This window comes from Gracilinanus agilis, chromosome 4, assembly GCF_016433145.1.
Source record: "Gracilinanus agilis isolate LMUSP501 chromosome 4, AgileGrace, whole genome shotgun sequence".
NCBI lineage: Eukaryota > Metazoa > Chordata > Mammalia > Didelphimorphia > Didelphidae > Gracilinanus > Gracilinanus agilis.
This window is the reverse complement of record NC_058133.1, coordinates 316,171,321-316,191,227: the sequence shown is the minus strand read 5'-3', so window position 1 is coordinate 316,191,227 and position 19,907 is coordinate 316,171,321. Positions and strand designations below refer to the sequence as shown.

General features: G+C 38.1%; 1 protein-coding gene across 1 annotated transcript in view; it reads left to right on the top strand.

Moving 5' to 3' along the window:
* IMPG1 (interphotoreceptor matrix proteoglycan 1) overlaps positions 1 to 19,907 on the top strand; it is a 171,604-nt gene that overhangs the window by 62,768 nt on the left and 88,929 nt on the right. Inside the window, exons 8-12 of the mRNA XM_044675366.1 lie at positions 2,615 to 2,673; positions 10,299 to 10,319; positions 12,618 to 12,862; positions 17,531 to 17,607; positions 19,132 to 19,495. Coding sequence (XP_044531301.1) covers positions 2,615 to 2,673; positions 10,299 to 10,319; positions 12,618 to 12,862; positions 17,531 to 17,607; positions 19,132 to 19,495 — 766 coding nt within the window. The remainder of the gene's footprint in view (positions 1 to 2,614; positions 2,674 to 10,298; positions 10,320 to 12,617; positions 12,863 to 17,530; positions 17,608 to 19,131; positions 19,496 to 19,907) is intronic.

Below are 19,907 nucleotides of genomic sequence, written 5' to 3'. Positions count from 1 at the left end.
TTTCTTTCTTCATAAGTCTGTGCAGCTGCCTCATCAGGTCATCTCGTCACCAGGAACCATTTTCCTGTATTATAATAAGTAGAAAATAGTAATAAAAACAATAATAATAATAATGGCTCAGAGGGCAGCAAGGTGGCTCAGTGGGTTGGGAGCCAAACCCGGAGACAGGAGACCCTGAGTTCAAATCTGGCTTCAGACACTTCCTAGCTATGTGACCCTGGGCAAATCACTTACATCCCATTGCCTTCTAGCTCTTCTGCCTTGGAATCAACACATAGTATTGACTCTAAGATAAAAGGTAAGTGTTCTGAATATTAATAACATTATTAATAGCTCACATTTCTATCCTGTCCTTTTAAGGTTTTCAAAAGACTTTTTCCCTAAGAGTAAAGGTACATTACATTATTGGCAGCTAGTTGTTACAATGGATAGAGTATTCACCTTGGAGTCAGGAAGATCTGAGTTCAAATGACCTCAGACACATACTAGCCATGTGGCTCCAGTCAAATCACTTCTGTCTGCCTTAATATCCTCAACTATAAAATGGACATAATAATAGCACCTACCTCCTACAGTTATTGGTGATCAAATGAGATAATATTTGCAAAGCACTATATAAATAGTAACTATCATTATTTTTGTTGCTATTATTATATGGTGCTGCATTGTTATTATTATTATTATCATTATCATTATTATTCTGTCATCTATTTTTTCCATTTTATAGATGAAGGGATTTAAGCTCAAAAAGGTTCATTATTGTCCCAGGATGACAGTTAGCAAGTATCAGAAATAGGACTCCTCAAACAGTTGCTTCTTCAATCGATTTTTTTTTTTCACTTAGAGTACTTTTTTGAGGGAGAGGTAAGAGAGGTAGATTGTGGTTGATATAAAAACGCCTAATAATTTCAATCAAATAAGAAGCTCCCAGTCAGGAATTTCCTCTACTGACACAGACTATCCATTTCTCTACAATTTATAATATTAGAGAATTTTCTGGAGAGTGCTGACAGTCTAAGTAACTTAACCAGGATTGAGCTGCCAGTCTGTGTCCGAGATTCTGGGAAACTTTCCCAGATTCTGGGGCCCAGAGATGACCACAAGAAGTCCGAGAGGTGAGCTTTCAACTTCTCCTGCCCAGGCTTCCACTTTCCTAACCCTCCATTTCTCCTCGTCTCCCTTTCTAGGAGCCCATTCTATGTTGTCCTTCCCCATTAGAAGAAAAGCTTCTTTAGGGCAGGGATAGTCTTCCCTGATGATACTGGGGCTCAGCACATAACACAATGCCTGGCCTAAAGCAAGCTCTTTTTTTTTTTTAAACCCTTTCCATGTGTCTTGGAATCAATACTAAGTGTCATTTCTAGGGCAGGAGAGTGGAACAGGCAGACAACCAGCAGATGACACAGAAAAAGTTTAGAAACTTAGAAATGTATAATATATATTCCATGAAATATATATTATACATAAATCATATTGCATAACAGATTTTATCTTTTGATACCATAAATATACACAGTAAAGACCCCATAAAAGAAAAAGGGGAAATTCAGTCTTCTCTGGAACAAAGGGAGGGCTAAAATATTTTACATGGATCTTCCAGATCATGGAGGCACCCTGCCTCTTACCTCCACAATGCAAACTTCAGATATTAAGGTATCTTGCATCTATTATCTGGATCAATAGACATGATCAGGTTCTAGATTGTTCTAGATCCTAACATACAGATTTAATCGATATAAATGCAGTCTGAAGCTTAATATAAGTGACTGGAGGATTAGCTGCATTTCTGTTCTGTTCAGGCAGCATGGATAATTGAGAGTGACTAATTACTTATTTTGGTAACAATGCAGCCTCCTGCTGCTGTGTTTGCAAACACTGCATAAAGAAGGAAATGGCAAATGTATACAAAGAATGGTGAAATGTCAAATCAATTTTTTAAAAGCCTTATAAAGTACATGGAAGCCAAAAATTCCAAAGGCTTTTTTTACAGCATCTGATATTACTGAATCATCTTTCCTTTGTTTGGTATACATCTCCACATTAAAACCAGTTGTAACAACACATAATTATTTTAGACTTAATAAGGGTGATTCTCAGAATTGTATGCCTACCTCCTAGGTTTATAAATAAAAATCTAGTAGCAAAACACCAGCAAGTATCACCTATAAATGTACCCATCGCTTATTCAAAGAAAATATTCCAGAAGACCAGGGCAGGTCAATAAATTACTTAGATAATTAAAGCAGAAGAAATAATAGCAAGAAGAAAATAAGAACCTTTTGATTGGTTTTCGGAGGAAGTAAAAACTAAATCTGTGTTTGAGACTTAAGCATTATTTCATTTCTCTTTTCCTTATTGCTTTATTATGTTAATAATATCACCTGCCTCTCAGGGTTGTTGCAAGGAACAGATGAGATATTTGTAAAGCATATAACAGTGCGTAGAATATAGTAGGTTTTATGTATATATAAAATGTTTTTCCTAAGATGGATCTAATTCTTCCTTTTCCCTAAGTCATCCAAAAAGTTTCCCGGGTTGGTGTTATTCCAAGTTAAGGAATGTTTGAAAGCCTAAAAGAGGGATTTCACAACATCATTTCTCTCTCTGTCTGCAGATGCAAAAAATATTTAAGACACTTCCAGGATTCAAAGAAATCCATGTGTTAGGATTTAGGTAAGTACGACAATTCAACTCATTCAGTATTTTCCTCGCATCTTTACTTTTTAAAAGCTATATCAATACAAAAAGTGTATTATTTATTCCAAGGTTTGACTCAATTTTTTCCTTAAAATGAGATACATTCTAGATAGCTGGATTTTCAAAGAACAGGAGTCTGAGTCATTTTTCAATGAACTGAGTTCTTTCTGCCCTAAGGAAAGCACTCCATCTACAGGCTTTTCAACCATGATTTGCTGACAATGTTCTTAATGATCCCCTTATAAAACAGGCTCATATGAGATGGATCAAATAAGGATATAGAGGCCTCTTTGGCTCATAGCGTAGAGAATGATCATGCAACCAGGTTTTCCAAATCCTGTACAAGAGTCCTGCCATCTGTAAGTCTCATCAGGTAAAAAGGAAAGGGCAAAACTATCTTCCAATTGCCCTTACCACCAGCATTCTGGCACATGGGCCCACAGCTGATGAAAGCAGCCTTGTTTTTATCCATTAGTATCAAAATACATTAATGTGGTGGGTGGTTTTTGGCAAGACTTTTTAAAACCATTCATTATGCCAAGCATCCATCTCATACCCCCAGATGGGTTCACAATTTGCTATTTTAAAAACCCCCCAGCAGGCTTATAATTCAGCTCCAACATGAACAGAAAATGATTCCCTGTCCTTAAAGTTAATGACAGGGAGCAGGGAGATGAGTGTACAGGTAAAGTTCCTTCTTGAAAGACTCGTCTATTTTTTTTTTAAAGCCACAGGATACACAGAGTCAGCAGGAATAAGAAAAGCTCATAAATAGTTTTCTGTGTATGTTTGCTTGGTTGGCTTATTTCTTTCTAAGTTTCCATGCCCCATCAACTTGTGTAGCTTCTAGAAAAGGAAATATTAAAAAGCAAATATAACAAATAGTGAAATCCTTAATATTGATAAAAGTGGGCTCATTTGTCTTCATTTCACAATGTTAGTTTGTAGCAGTTCATATAAAATAATACATATCAAACCAAAAAAATGGAAAGAATAAAATTCTGAATACAGGCAAGCTGTTTCTAAACAAGCTGCTGCAGTGAAATTGGCAGCTTTTTTATTTAAAATTGTTATGGAGGGCATAATAAGAAAGAACTTCATATTGAAGTTGCTAAAATTATCCTCAAATAAATGCAGAAAATCATAAACATAGAAAATTAATAGGTAATAATAATTAATAATTGGCATTTACATAGCTCATAATGGCACCACGGTTTATAGTGAATACATTGCAATCTTGGGATCTTTGAAATATACTAACTGATTAATCCTGGCAAACACCATTTAACCTCTCATTTAATTGAACAAGTCTGTATAAGTTACAGAAAAATTGTCAATCTGAATTGATAGAGAGTTTCCATACAGGGAGTTCTTCAAGGAAATCACAGATCCAATTCAGACTATGATAGATGTATGTGTTTATACACACACACACACACATACACGCCTTAATAGCGTAAAATTGCACTAAGACTTTTGGAACAACCTGTGGATATTAAGAGAACACACCTGTGTGGGGGTGGGGGGGAGAGAGAGAGAGAGAGAGAGAGAGAGAGAGAGAGAGAGAGAAACACATAATGGTGTTTTAGAGTCTGTGACATACTTCATAAACATCTCATTTAATCCTTAAAACTTAATAGTAAAATATTAGTATTATTCCCACTTTACTCTTGAGGAAACTGAAGCAAAGATTAAGGGATTTTTCCAAGATCATACATACTGAAGCTAGATCTGGACACAGGTCTTCTTGATTCCAAACACAGCACTCTGTCCACTGTGCCAGCTAGCTGCCTTGAAAAACCAAAGAATGAGAGAAGAAACATATCAAAATAATAAACATATACATTAGGCTACAATTTCCACCATGGACTATCTTTTCAATAACTAGACATGATTTTAAGTAGGTTACAAAAATAAATGCAAAAATTTTCTCTTGAGTCCCATTTTGCTTTGGCCTTGATTATTATATAATTTTCTATGGCAAACCTTTTAAGTCACGTATTTAAAGAGAAAATAGTCATTTTCTCTTAATTAATAACACTAAAAGAGGATACAAAATAAAAACATTAACAACCTCTCTCCTACTCTGAGCCCCCAATCCATGTCATTGGCATGCCCCTGACTTCTGAAAGGCTTTGCCAGTGTAGCACAAGCTTTGGTAGATCCCAAGGAGCTAAGAGGGCATGGAGCATTGGTCCCTTCATGTACTATGTACCTATAATGTTGAGTCCAGGTCCTACCATTTGCAAAGGCAGCATGGAACTGAATGTCTGTTGTCTAAGGACTAATCTCTCTAATTCCACAGATCACTTTATCACTAGGTTGCCCACAAACTGATGGATTTTTCTAAGTGCAGCAGTATCCTCTCCCCCCAAAAAAAACTATTGTCAAGGAAAGTTTGTGTTTACAGAGAAAGAATCCATATCTATGAAATTAGAACTCATTGGTTCATAGATTTAGAGCTAGAAGGGAACCTGATAGACCTTCTAACCTACCCTCTCACTTTACAAATAAAGAAACTGGAGAAATTTTAAGAGGTGGCAAGTGGCATATCTGAAACTCAAATCTAGGTCCTCTGACTCCAAAAGCCTTCTCCTGGGGTCAGATCGACCAAGAGAGGGATATGCTGAGTAAATTTATTTATACTTTAAATGTAGAAAATTCCATTAATTTCATTTCCTAGCATCATTTGCTAATCTTTTTTTTCAAATCCCGCAGTTTATAAACTGAAAGATACTAATTTCATGTTCAGAATTTCATTCTCTGCTGGTGTTTCTTAATTGTGGAAATGTTATCTCAGTCAATCTATTTATCTGATCTCCTTTGTGAGTTCTTTTTTCTAGCAAAGAAAAAAAATCTTGCTTGCTTTTGTTTGTGCTCCCCTACTGAATTAGAGTGAAAGCATCCTTTTCACTGGATTATCAGAATCCTTCCAATATTGTTTCTGCAGACTCAGATAACTTCATACTAGGTTTCTTTTGAGCATGATAAGCCTGCATTCCATAATTATTCATTCAAAAGGAATAGAGGTTTCAGTTACGCCTGAAAATGAGGCCATGGGAATTATTTCATCATTCTATCTGCTGAAAAGCCATAGTCAGCAGGAGAGTTAGACTTCTCTCACAAAACAAATCACACAGACCCTCATGTCTGTAACCTAAGAGGCAGAACTCCCAGGAAAGCAGGCTAGTGTCATTTGTCCCCCCACCCCAATAGAAATGAGCAAAAGTACAGATTAGCCCCCAGACCACTGCACAGGTCTGATCATGTCACCTTCCCTATTCAATAAACTCCAGTCGCTCTCCTTCTGCCTCAATGATCAAATGTAAAATCCTGTTTGACTTTTAAAGCCTGTCAACCTGGAAAAACACAGAACCACCTAAGTAGTTACAAAGAACACTTCTTTAATCAAGACAAGGGAGACAATGCTCTTGTGGCCACCACACAGAGTCATACACACACATACATCCCCACCCAGAGATAAGCCCTGGTACTCCAGGAACACTGTCTCCAGGAAAAAGACCATGAATGGGAATATTTTCATCAACTTAAAGAACTTGGGGATTCTATTTATACCTGAAGAAATATAACCAAAGAGAAACAACTAGCTGGTTACAAAGGGGCTCGGGAAAAAGGATAGAGTCTGAACCTAGGTTATATGGGGGCTGTCTAGATAAAATCAGAGAAACTTAAAAGACAAAATAGGGTACTTAAGACTACCTCGATGGAGTTTCTTGAAGGCAAGTTCTCATGAGACAAAGATAAATTTAGGGTTTCATAAAACAAGGTTGCCAAGTCCTTCACCATTTGGGCCCTTCCTACTTTTTTAATCTTCTTACACCTTTACTATTCCTACTACATACTATACTATCCAGCAACACTGGCATTCTCATTGTTTCTCACAGGTGACATTCAGTCTTCTAGTCCTAGTTAGTTGCATTGGCTGGCCCCTAGGACTTGGAATTGACTCTCTCTCCTCAACGTCACTCCTGGATTCCCTTGCTTCCTTCAAAACTTAGCTCAAATTTCACTTTTATTTTACTTCGACAGGAGGTCTTTCTTGTTCTCACCACACTCTCCAACATACTCCTCCCTCCTACCACCCAATGCCATCTTTTAGAGATTACCTTCCACTTAAATGGTCTTTACCTCCTATGCACTTTTTAAATTTTTTTAAATTTTTTAATTTTTTAATTTTTTATTTAGAATATTTTTCCATTGTTACATGATTCATGATCTTCCCCCACCCACTTTCTCCTCCCCCCTCCTAAAGCTGACAAGCAGTTCCACTGGGTTATACATGTATCATTGTTCAAAACCTATTTCCAAGTTATGCATAGTTGCAGTAGAAGTGATCCTTTAACATCAAAACTCTAATCACATCCCTATCCCACTATATGGTTGATCATATATTTTTCTAATGCATTTATTGTTCCTCAGTTCATTCTCTGGATGTGGATGGCGTTCTTTCTCATAAGATCCTCTGGAGTGTCCTGGATCACTGCTAGTAGAAAAGTCTGTTACATTTGATTGTGTCATAATGTATTAGTCTCTGTACAATGTTCTCCTGGTTCTACTCCTTTTGTTCTGCATCAATTGCTGGAGGTCCTTCCAGTTCACTTGGAATTCCTTCATTTCTTTATTTCTTTCAGCACAATAGTATTCCATCACCAACATATGCCACAATTCATTCAGCCATTCCCCAATTGATGGAGACCCCCTCCAATATTTTCCTACCACAAAGAGCATAGCTATACATATTTTTGTACAAGTCTTTTTCTTTATTATCTCTTTGGGGTACAAACCCAGCAGTGGTATGGCTGGATCAAAAAGCAGGTATCCATTTAAATCCCTTTGGGCATAATTCCAAATTGCCCTCCAGAATGGTTGGACCAATTCACAACTCCACCAGCAGTATATTAGTGTCCCAATTTTGTCACATCCCCTCCAACATTTATTGCTTTCCTTTGCTGTCATATTGTCAAATCTGCTAGGTGTGGGGTGGTACCTCAAAGTTGTTTTTATTTGCATTTCTCTAATCAGGAGGGATTTAGAACTCTTTTTCATGTGCTTATTGATAAGTTTAATTTCATCCTGTGAAAAATGCACATTTATGTCCCTTGACGATTTGTTGATTGGAGAATGGCTTGATTTTTTGTAGATTTTACTTAGTTCCTTAAGAATATATAGGAAATTAAACTTTTGTTGGAGAGTTTCGTTATAAAAATGTTCTTCCAGTTTGTTGCTTTCCTTCTAATTTTGGTTGCATTGGTTTTGTTTATACAAAATCTTTTTAATTTGATATAATCAAAGGCATTCATTTTACATTTTGCAATGTTCTCTATTTCTTGCTTGGTCTTCAATCCCTTCCTTTCCCACAGATCTAACAGGTATACTGATCTATGTTCACCTAATTTATTTATGATTTCACTCTTTATATTTAAGTCATTTACCCATTTTGAATTTATCTTGGTATAGGGTGTAAGACCTTGATCTAAACCTATTTTTTCCCAAACTGTTTTCCAATTTTCTGAGCAGTTTTTGTCAAGTAGTGAGTTCTTGTCCCCAAAGCTGGGGTCTTTGGGTTTATTGAACACTAGCTTACTGAGGTCATTTATCCCTAGTTTGTTCCATTGATCCACCCTTCTGTCTCTTAGCCAGTGCCATTGGGGCCAAACAATACATATTGAATTGCTTTTCCATATCACATCAGTTCATCATATATTTAGGACCTTAGATCCATAGCTGGAAGGTATTTCAGTGTATCTCATCAAACTCCCTGGTTTTACAGCTGAGGAAACTAAGATCCCAGAAAATGAAGGGGTTCAATCAAGATCACCCAGATTGGGAGCAGCTAGGTGGCTCAGTGGATTGAGAGCCAGGCCAAGAGATGGGAGGTCCTGGGTTTGAATCTGACCTCAGACACTTCCTAGCTGTGTGACTCTGGGAAAGTCACTTAACCCCATTGCCCAGACCTTACCACTCTTCTGCCTTGGAACCAATACACAGTATTGATTCCAAGATGAAAGGTAAGGGTTTAAAAAAAAAAGAAAAAAGATCACCCAGGTTGTTACTGTCAGAGGCAGGATTGGAAACCAATTTCTCTGACTCCATCACTAGCGCTTTTTCCACCATACCATACTATCTCTCTTAAAGGATGTTACGATTTTGCATCTTCATCTTCTCTTCTCCAGGTTAACCATCCCCATTTCCCTTCAGTTGATACTTGCATAGCATGACCTGTAGTTCCCTCACCTTCCTATCTGCTCTATACACTCTTCAGCTTATTAATGTCATGTCCTAATATGTGGTACTCAGAATTGAACCGGATACTATTATGTTGTCTGAAGAAGGCAGAGTAAAGTAGGATTATCACCCTCTTCCTTTTGAATACTAATCCTCTATTAACGTAGCTTTAGTCTATATTTGTCTTTTGGACTTGATGGAGGGAGGAGAATGCCATATCACAATATTAATTCATCTTGAGCTTTCAGGAAACTAGAAACTCCAAATTCTTTTCACATAATTTATTAAATCAATCAATAAACATTTATTAGGCACTTATCGTGTGCCAGGCACTATGCTAAGTGCTGGACTATTGTAGGGCCACACCTCCATTCTGCACAGCTGATTATTGGAACCTAAGATCAGAACACAGAGGGGCTTCTTGGAACACCAGTAACTAGTGGTATACTCATATGCATTTAACAACCAACTTGGCTTGGAGTTGTGGGGGAACTACTGTGTATATACACTCAAATTTAATCTGCATTATTAACATTTTCTCCATCACTTTCTGGAATCAAGGCAATCAACAAAGCAAATAAAGCCCCAATTTGTAAGCATCTGCCAATTTCCAAAATGTAAATGTTCACACTGAAAATTTAACCATTGCCTTTCTTAAGCCAATTAGAGCTGGTTCCAGCATATCCTTGACAATAACAATTTAGTAATTGTTTCATTCTCTCTTCAAGTTGCTCCTGGGATTCCACTTCTTGGCAAAATTTCTACAATAGGACTACCCATAATACATAATGTAAAGGACAACTTTGTACCATCCACCCAGTATACAGTAGGAAAACAGGCAAAAAAGGGAAACCAAAGTGTTTGGAAAGAAAGACAAAAACACAGCAGACATAATTACATACTAACACCTGGGCTCAGCCATAATTTGGAATGCAAATCATGCAAAATCTATGTCAGTCATAGAAGAACTCTTACAGGCCAACTAGTCAAATTTTTGTTTTACAAATAAGGAAACTGAGGCCTTGAGGGGGGAAGTAACTTGCCAATGGTTACACAGGTAAGTAACCAACTGAGCCAGAATTTGAATCCAGGTCTTCTGCCTTCAAATCCAGTGTTCATTCTATCATACTTCTTGACCTGTTCATTTCTATCATGTAGTTTCATGGTTTCTTTAGGATCTCTATTTAAGAGCTAAATGCCAAGAATGTCTTTCCCTCATGGAGCCAAGACAAAGGTGACAGAGAACAGGAGAATTATATGGATGTTATGGAATGTTTATTCATTAATCTCCACAACTCACGCAAATATTCTTCTTTCCCCTTCACATGTTCCTACTTGGCGATGGCGAACTGAAGACCAAAAAAGGAAAGAGATGGGTAATTTGCATTATTTCTTTTGCATTTAGAAACCCAGAAGATACATTTATTCAATATACATTTACTGAGCACTTGTGTTTTGTGCTAGAGACATACAAAAAGTCAAATTTTCTCTGTCCCCTATGAATTTGTGTTCTACATAAGCTGTCTCCTAGCCCATCTATACCCTACAATAAAGTAAACCAGCCCTTATCTGAGATATAGTACCTGGGTAGCCCAATATTAGGTCAATGCTTTCCTTAAGTTGAAGAAATTATTTAATTCGTCACTGGAATGGGTAGAACAGAATACTTTTTAGCTAAAAACATTGCCTTATATAAGATAAACAGGCAAACTGAGCCACTGAATCACCCCATCCATTGATCAATATGCATTTATCGGGGCAGCATGGTGGCTCAGTGGATAGAGAGCTGGGCCTGGAGTCAGAAGGTCTGAGTCAAGTAACTTGACCAAAATCATACTGACCTAGCAAGTTTTTTTTTTTTAAATGCAAAAAAAAAAAAAAAAAAGTCAGAATTCCAACCCAGGTCTTATGACTCTAAATCTTTTGATCTTTTTTCATTCTCCCATACTTGGGTTCAAATCTGACCTCACGCTTCCTAGAGATTTGACCCAAAATAAGTCCCTTAACCCCAGTTGCCAAATCTTTACCACTCTTATGCCTTGCAACCCATTCTTAGCATTGATTCTAAGACAGAAGGCAAGAGTTTAAAAAATAAGCATTTATTAGGCGCCTACTATGTGACACAAACTGTGTTACACATTGAGAATACAAAAATAAAATTAAAAGTCTCAGCCTTCAAAAAGTTTAGATCCTAATGGAATATTTATTCTAACATACCTAACAAGCCAAAAGTTATCCTATAAAACTCAAGGTCTATTGAGAAATGTGTGTCATTGTGGAATACCATGCTTGAAAAGGGCATCTGTAGTATAGGAAGCTATCTATCTGCATCCATAAATATGCATCCTGACTCTAGAGTAGTGCAGACACTAATTTTCTATTTCCATTCCAAGGTCAGTTTAAACAGTGAAAAAACTCACTCTGCCTTGGAGAACTCTAGAATAAACAACCTGCTCCTATCATTGGCAAGAAAAATAATGAACTACAGACTCTGGTCTCATGGATTGTGTCATCCAAAGCACTCCACACAATAGCTAGAATCTCTTCCTTAAGGCCACGATGACAACTTTATAGAACTTTAATGGCACTTGTGTAGATGAAAAGTTGAAACTTCCACTGAGTTTACTATAGGGCAGAGAGCAGATCTTTCAAGATAGAACATTTGTAGACCAGCATCATATGCTAAAAGACATTTCACGAATCCCCTGATTACAACATGAGGGTGCCTCCTTTCCCTAATGAATGAATGAAAAACATGGATCAAGTACTTACCTTGTCTTTTGCTCTACTGAGTGCTGGGAACACAAGTATCAAAAAAGAAGAGATAATTCTGGTCCTCAAGCAACAATTTATATGCAATTTACAGGGCTAGAGAGTTGCCTCGGAAGGCACTGAGGAGTCAAGGGACTTGCCCAAGGTGGTCTGGATAGGATGTGTCAATGGCTAGACAAACCCAGGCTCAATGATTGTAAAGCTGGCCCTTTAGTCACTATATCTCTCTGTTTTCAAAAATATATGTACGAGGGGGCAGCTGGGTAGCTCAGTGGATTGAGAGCCAGGCCAAGAGACGGGAGGTCCTAGGTTCAAATCTGACCTCAGACACTTCCCAGCTATGTGACCCTGGGCAAGTCACTTAACCCCCATTGCCTACCCTTACCACTCTTCTGCCTTGGAGCCAATACACAGTATTGACTCCAAGATGGAAGGTAAGGGTTTAAAAAATATATATATATGTACGAGTCACTCTCACTTTCAGATGCAAGGGTCTTGTGTCACAGTCTTTTTTTTTTTACAGAGAGAAGGAAGGGAATGAGAATGACTTGAGGTGTAGGTATACTCAGTAAGTAGGGGCTAAGGTTTCTTCCTCTCTCATGGTAGGGGTGGGAAGGTATTCGTGTGAATTGTTAGATGCAGAAAGGGGAGAATGGATACCATGAGATTAGAAAAAGGGAACTAGAGATTTTAGCTGAAACTAGATCAGGCCATCCCTAGGAGAGTGGAAGCCCTGAGGATGAGGATCCTAATCAGAACAGAAATGTGGTCCTTTCCCTCAGGGAGCCTCCAGTCCGAAGCAGTCAAGCATAAGTCTCGGTTGGAGGAGCAAAGCTCTTTAAGAATTTTCTTGGCAGGTAACAGATGGCTCTTGGTGGGTCGTGTCTTTTCCTACCCTACAGCTCCAGCAGCACAGTTGCTCGACAGCTGGTGATCTTTAAGAGAGACAGCTCAGAAAGAGGAAGGCCCAGCGGCAACCTGTCAACCATTCACTCTAATGAAATTGAAAAGGAAAGCCAGCTTCAGAGCTTGGAGGAGGAGGAACTTCAAGAAAGCAGCCTCACCTCGGCAGGGCTGCAGCAACTCATTACCACAGCACTAGAGGAAGACAAGTCTCTGGAACTGGGGACAATTCAGTTTACTGATGGTCAGTCAATAATTATAGCTGTGGTTTTAGCCTGTTGATCAGCCATAAAATGTTATACCTAGAAAGGACCTTCGACAACATCTATCCAATGTCTTCCTTTTACAGATAAGTAAACTGAGGAGTTACCAGAGGGGTCAAATGACTTACCCGAGGTCACAAGGAGTTAGGGACTTTAGCAACATATATATACATATATACATATATACATATATACATATATACATATATACATATATATATATATATATATATAGAGAGAGAGAGAGAGAGAGAGAGAGAAAGAGATGTGTGTGTGTGTGTGTGCAATACATTATTAGCAATTTTCTTGAGATTTTCCAGATCCTATAAGAACCTAAGAATCTTTCACCTAGTTCTCCCAACACCTAACAAGGTGGTCTTCCCAAATTCTTCATTCTGTATAGAACCCAGAAAATGTCAAGTGATTGCTATTCATGTTTCATATATTGTATCAGATAATACTATAATGAGAACCACTGAAGAATATAAGTCCGTCATGGGCAGTGAGGGGAAGGGATCTAGTTTGTTCTCTCTGCTGATGTCCATGAGATTAACATTTGTAGTTTCATAACTATATCATCACGTTTCATGCTTAGCTCAGAGATTTAGAGCTAGAAGGTATCTCAGAATAGTCCAATACTACTCTCATCCTACAGATCAGAAAAAAGAGATCCAGAGAAATTAAGTAACTTACCCAAAGTAGCCCAGATAAGTGGCAGAACCAAGATTTGAACCTAAGTCCTCTGATCAAATCCAGTGTACTTTTCCTGGTCACATTTGGCTCCAGCCACTTCTCCTGGACTGTGACCTGTTGGTGAGGCAGATCTGAAAGCAAATGTCCAAAGTGTTTCTGCTACTCATTACCACTCAACGTTGGATCTGCACTTTAAGAAGCATAGCAAGAAACTCTAGGGCTACACTTGCAATGCATTCTAGCCCTTAGTCCATCACACTACTGAGGAAAAACCTCAAGAAGGCCAACCAATTTGAGAATCTCCCTGCCACCATGGCTCTGAAATAGTCCATGGAAGTTCCCAGAGAGCCCAAATCAGATTCCCTTGATCATTAGCCTCTACTGACTCAAATGCTTCAGGGACACTCTGATTAATGTGATCTCACTCCTGGAGATGCTCTGCACTGAAGCTATCCTAGGTCTAGAGCTGAATTGCTAATTAATTTATAGAATTATTAAATGGAGCAACCATGCCTAGTTCTTAGGGAACCCACCAGAAATATCTATGATGGCAGTGGGGATTCAATCACACCTTAATGTGATTTGGCAGGTGTCATGGTGACAAAGAGGGAGTGGTGGAAGATAGTGAGGCGGGAAAGAGCTATTTATATAACCATCGATAGGAGTTGGGAGCACTCAGCTATGTGGACCCAGATGAAGATGGAGGAGTTTCTAGAATCAGGAGTTTGGGATCTCATTTTTATTGGGATTTTGCAGGAAACAGACTCTTACACATGCCACCTTGGAATCTGCTCATCAACACATCCATATCATCTCAAAGTTATCAGCAACATTTCGTGTTCTGCTTGGTCTGGAACTTATCTGAGGCTTACAAACCATGACCTGTAGAAGGTCCGAAAGGCTCTTAGAGCAAGGCCTAACTGGCTTCTCCCAATTTAGCATGTAGTCTAAGAATGTGATTTTTGCTCATCTACAATACATTTTGCAAATAACAGTTACACTCTTTTGGTTTTATAGGATGGTCTATGTCTCATAGGCACCCCTTTGCAATCATCCTGCTATTGTTACTTTATATTGGCTACCAATAATGTTACTTACTATATTAAATATAAAGGAAGAGAGGTAGTTATGGGAACCTGAAAATATACAATTTTAATGCAAGAGTCTTGGTCCAAAGTAACTGTCTCACTTGTCAAACATGCCCGGTGAAACATATATAGCAGCTTCAGTTGGCTCGACAGCCAAAGAACTTAGTGTTTGTTTTTTTTTTTTTTTGCAGTCATTGCTCCCCCATCCCACCACCCAAAAAATGACCAGTCATTTTAGCAGTGTCTCAAATGTCTAGTCATATTGCGAACTAGGTGGACACTGCATGTCAGTCCCTATTTCCTTCATTAGTGCTGTGGGTAGCCATAGGGGGAAAATGCATCTCTTCAAGGACAACTTGCTGGCGATAAACTTTTTTGTATTCATTTAAATCAGTCCCCAGACAGAAGATACTCTCTGTTGCCAAGATTATACACCCACCTTTTGATACACATTCACAGGGCAGATTTTTGCTTTCCTGGTAATTTATGTCCTTTTTTTTTTTTTTTTTTTTTTTGTTTGTTTGTTTTATGGACTAACTTTTACCTTTACAAATTTCTTTGTATAGCAGACATGAGCTAAGCCTATAAAAAGATGAAGTGAGGCTTTCATCATACCAATAGAAGCAGCTAAGTGAAATGGCTGGTTTTGAACTTGGAGTAAAGAGCACCTAAACATCCATCTCTCAGATATTTATTAGCTGTGTGACCCTTGGCAAGTCACAATCTCTTTCAGCTTCATTTCCCCAACTATAAAAGAAGTATAAGAATAGCTCCTACTTAACAGAGTTATTGTGAGGATCAAGTAAAATGCTTTTCAAATGTCCAAGTGCCATGTAAACACTAGCTATCATCATCATCATCACTATGTCACAGTGATAAGCAAGATATACTCACCTGTCAATCTCTATCGGAGCCTGTCTAGAGAACTTGCTGACCTCTTCTTTTGTGTGATTGGAGCTTCTCTAGCAACTCACTCACCTTTAGAGATGTCCATTTATTTTTCTAAGCAACTAATTCATTTTTTTTTCCACAGAGCTTTAGCCTCTCTTCAAACCAAGTGTGCCAAATGGTTTCTTCCAAGGGAAAGTAAAATGCCTGCCTCTGGTGCTTTAATCATCTTGTTGTTTCTTTAAACTATCGATATCTGGGTTTCATATTCTTTTGTCAGACTTGCAACAGTCCTGTGTAAATGCAGCCTTTTATTGGCAAACAGGATGATGGGAAGCAATTTTTCAAAGCAGGAAAGATAAATGTGAGAAGTAATTGTCCTTTCAGGATATATGGTTTTGGTTTAACAGCCAATTAGATATGTCATCAGCAGACAGTTAAAAATCAGAGGCCATGAACAGCACCACTCTGAAGTGAATGGGGGGAAGCCCCTTCTTCATGTATTCCCAAGGAGCTCCTCCCCATATCATCCTGACAACCCCCACTCTGGTTCAGCCAACCCTATGTCCCGACCAAATTCTCCATCTTTCTAAGACAGAGAATATTCTCTCTTCCCCTTTGTTCTAATAACATGATCATTAAGTGATAATCCAAGGTAATTTGGATTTATCTTGGCCGATATTTTTATCACAAGTTAAAACCTTAGAAATCAAATTATGCATTTAGAACAAAGGCTAAAGCTCCCTTTGCCCAGAGAGAAGAGAGGAAGTTAAAAGGAGTAAATAACCCATGGGAATTCTCAGCTACCTATCTGGGGGGAGGAAAAGAGGGAACAGAATGAGCCATCAGTCTCTAACTCTTTCTACCCCAGTTCATTCCTTCTTTAACACACAATAATCATAACTCTCACTTCGAGTATTTATTCATTCTTCCTGTTTGCTTGTCTTCCCAATTCTTCAAAGAACTTTCCAGTGGAAAGAACCCTAGATTTGGAGTCAGAAAACATGATTTCCATCCAGCCTCTGATTTTTACCATCTATGTAACCTTGAACTAGATACTTAACTTTTATGAGCCTCAGTTTCCTTGTCTACAAAATGAAGGTGCTGGACTAAATATCCTCTGAGGTCCCTTCCAGCTCTGAATCCTTTGGTCTTATCTATAAGCCCTTTTTACAAGGGAAAAGGGGAAAAATTTGGGAGGCCAAACCAGCCCTTTCCTTGAATCACAATCCCCTTCAGGCATGGCCATAGGCTATACAGATTCTTGCTTTACAAAAAGTTTTTATGGCAAGGGCATACATATGGCACACTTGAAGCCTTTCCAGTTTTGTAGAACCATTCAGAACATGAGCTCCCATAGCATAATGTCTGAGAACCCAGTGCTACCTTGTGCTTTCTATTACAAGATTAGGATTTTGTTAGAGGTGTATGTGTAATACCCATAAATCGATCTTTGAGGACTAAATATACTATAGTGAAACTCCTCTAGCACACAAGAGATGAAACTCAAACTCACAATGGAGTTGCTTTCAAACTCTATCCTGGATTTCTTGTTGTTTCTGTTTTCTGAGCATTGTAGAAAAGTAAGCCAAAGCTTGGGTGCACATGATTCGGATTGAAGAAGCCTTGATTCCAGTTCTTGTCATCCCCCTTTTGTTCACTGATAATGTCGTACCTTTGGCCTGGCCACCTGGTCTTTCTGGCACCTGCTGGATTTGTAACATAATCAAACTATATAAATTTCCACTGCAATGACTATTTTGCTACTTAAACATGAGGTCCATTCCATTCACATCTGTTTTTTGATTAATTGTTTAGATTAATGGTAGTTTTGTTTGCATTTGCTTTGTTTTGATCCCTTATATCACAGTTCTACTGGATTTTAAATGGCTTTGTCTTCACATTTTTCAACTCTGAGAGTTTTATTACCCCACCCGCATGCCCATTACCACCAAAATACATCCTTCTTTTCCTCTGCAGAAATCGAAAAGCCTCCAGAAGGCCTGGAACATGACATCCAATCAGTAATGACTACTACCCTTGCTGAACACTCTTTGGTAAGTGACCTCAGTTCTTCGAACAAGACTTAAGGCATTTAATATTTTCTTATCAAAAACAAAAATGCCTGCCTCACAGACAGACTACGCAGAGCACTGTGATTGAGCAAATCAACAGTCTGGTTTTAAACTCAGGTTATTTCAATATGGGGAAAAAAATGCCTTCCAAAAATGTAATGATCCAAAAAGGAGACAGGTTGCCCTTACTAAATCATGAAACTTCTTTTCCAGTACCACTCACCAATAATGCAATGACTTTTATTACAATTTGGCTGGAAATTTTCCATTTCCATGATATTAATTAGTTATTCCTGCAAAATAATCAGATGTGGCATTTTTTCTATTTTTAACAATGTGATTTGATCATAGATATTTCCCAAATAAAAGTATTTGCTAATTTAGGATCTGAGAATAAAATAAATCTTGTTTATAAAATGCAAATCCATCTTCATTTACTAATGATCCCTATGAACCTTTAACTAAAACAGGAGTACAAGTAAGAAGAACAAATAGGAAGCTTCTAACATGAACAAAAGTAGTATTTTTAAGGATAAACCTTTATAATAGATAATTAAAATTAAAATAGATATTAATTAAATCTTTATAAATAAATATTTATATAAATTTATATAAATATAAATAAAACAAAATTAAAATTAAAATAGATAATAATTTTAAAATATAAGACAAGATTTAGCTGAAGTCATGTTCAAGCAAAATTAGAGTCAGTCAACAGAACATTTATTGAATGTTTACTATGAGTCAGGGACTAGAAAAAGCATTGGAAATGTACAAAAAGACAAAAACAAAATGAACAAGAACAACAAAAAAACTCATAAAATCATATTCCCTACTTTCAAGACAGATATATTCTTTAAAAAAAAAAACATTACTTACCATCTTAGGATCAATATTAGTTCCAAGGCAGAAGAGGGATAAGGGCTAGGCAAAGGGGGTGAAATAACTTAACCAGGGTCACATAGTTAGGAAGTGTCTGAGATCATATCTGAACCCAAAAGTTCCTGTCTTTAGGCCTGGTTCTCAATCCATCTAGCCACCTACATGCCTCCAGACACATATTTTTTCTTCCTCTCTTTTTTTTCTTTCTTTCTTCCTTCCTTCTTCCCTTTCTTTTTGAAGACTAAGCCTCACCATCTCACTAATGCTCAAAGGGCAAGGTCTACCCATGGGCCAGATCCTACCACTGATGTTCATGGAAGCTTGGATCTACTCTGTTTGCAACCTAAGTTGACTCCCCACTCCATAAGCAACAGAGAGCATCTCTCCCCACCCTCTCTCCCCAGGCCCACTTCTCAGGGCTCCCTCAATGTACACCTGATGTACACAGCCTACTGAAGCTCAGAACTCCTAAGCTCAAGAGATCTGTCAGCCTCAGCCTCCCTGGCATCAGGAGTTATCGACATGTACCACTGTATCTAGTTAAAAAGCATTCTAATAGAAACCATGGAAATGAAATCTCATTTAATATCCTCTTCACACTCTCTTTCTAAACTCATTTTCCAGGATGCTACCTTGAATCCTGAGTTTACACTTGGTCATCCCAGCCCTGCGACAGAAGAAATATCAGAGCAACACTTATCAAGTGAATTATTTACTTCGGAGACAGCTGATGAAGCTCTTATGAGCTCTGTGAATTTAACTCCACCAACTTTTCTGACGGGTGAGCAATCAGTGGTTCCTGAGGGGCCTGAATCTGGAAAGGAAACCGTAGAAGATACTTTGATAGATCACCTTTCTGAAAGAGTTCCCAGGCCTGTGGAGAGTACTAAAGGCCCTTCCTTGATTGATCAAGAAATAGAAGAGGAGCTAACTGGCATCACAGAACTGCCTCTTCTAGGACTCAGTTCTGAAGATCTGTCTGGACAAGGTAAGTCATAGAAACTACTCATCTGAAAGTAATCGTGGCAAGTTATCTACCACCAGAGGCAAGCCTGGCAGATAAAGGAGAGGGACCCTGAAAAGGGCAAAGCTGTATAAATAATAGTTTCAATGATCATTTGGATGATACATAAATGATTTTCTGCATCATATCAGTTTCTATTTTGCATACACTGAGATCTCTGGTAGTCAATTGATTCTAACGACATAAACAGATTATAGCTTTGTTCTTCAAAAAAATCTCACTGGGTTCAAACTCGGCCTCAGCCACTTCCCAGCTGTGTGACCCTGGGCAAGTCACTTGACCCCCATTGCCCACCCTTACCACTCTTCCACCTATGAGACAATACACTGAACTATATGGGTTAAAAAAAAAAAAAAGTCAAAAAAAAAATCTCACT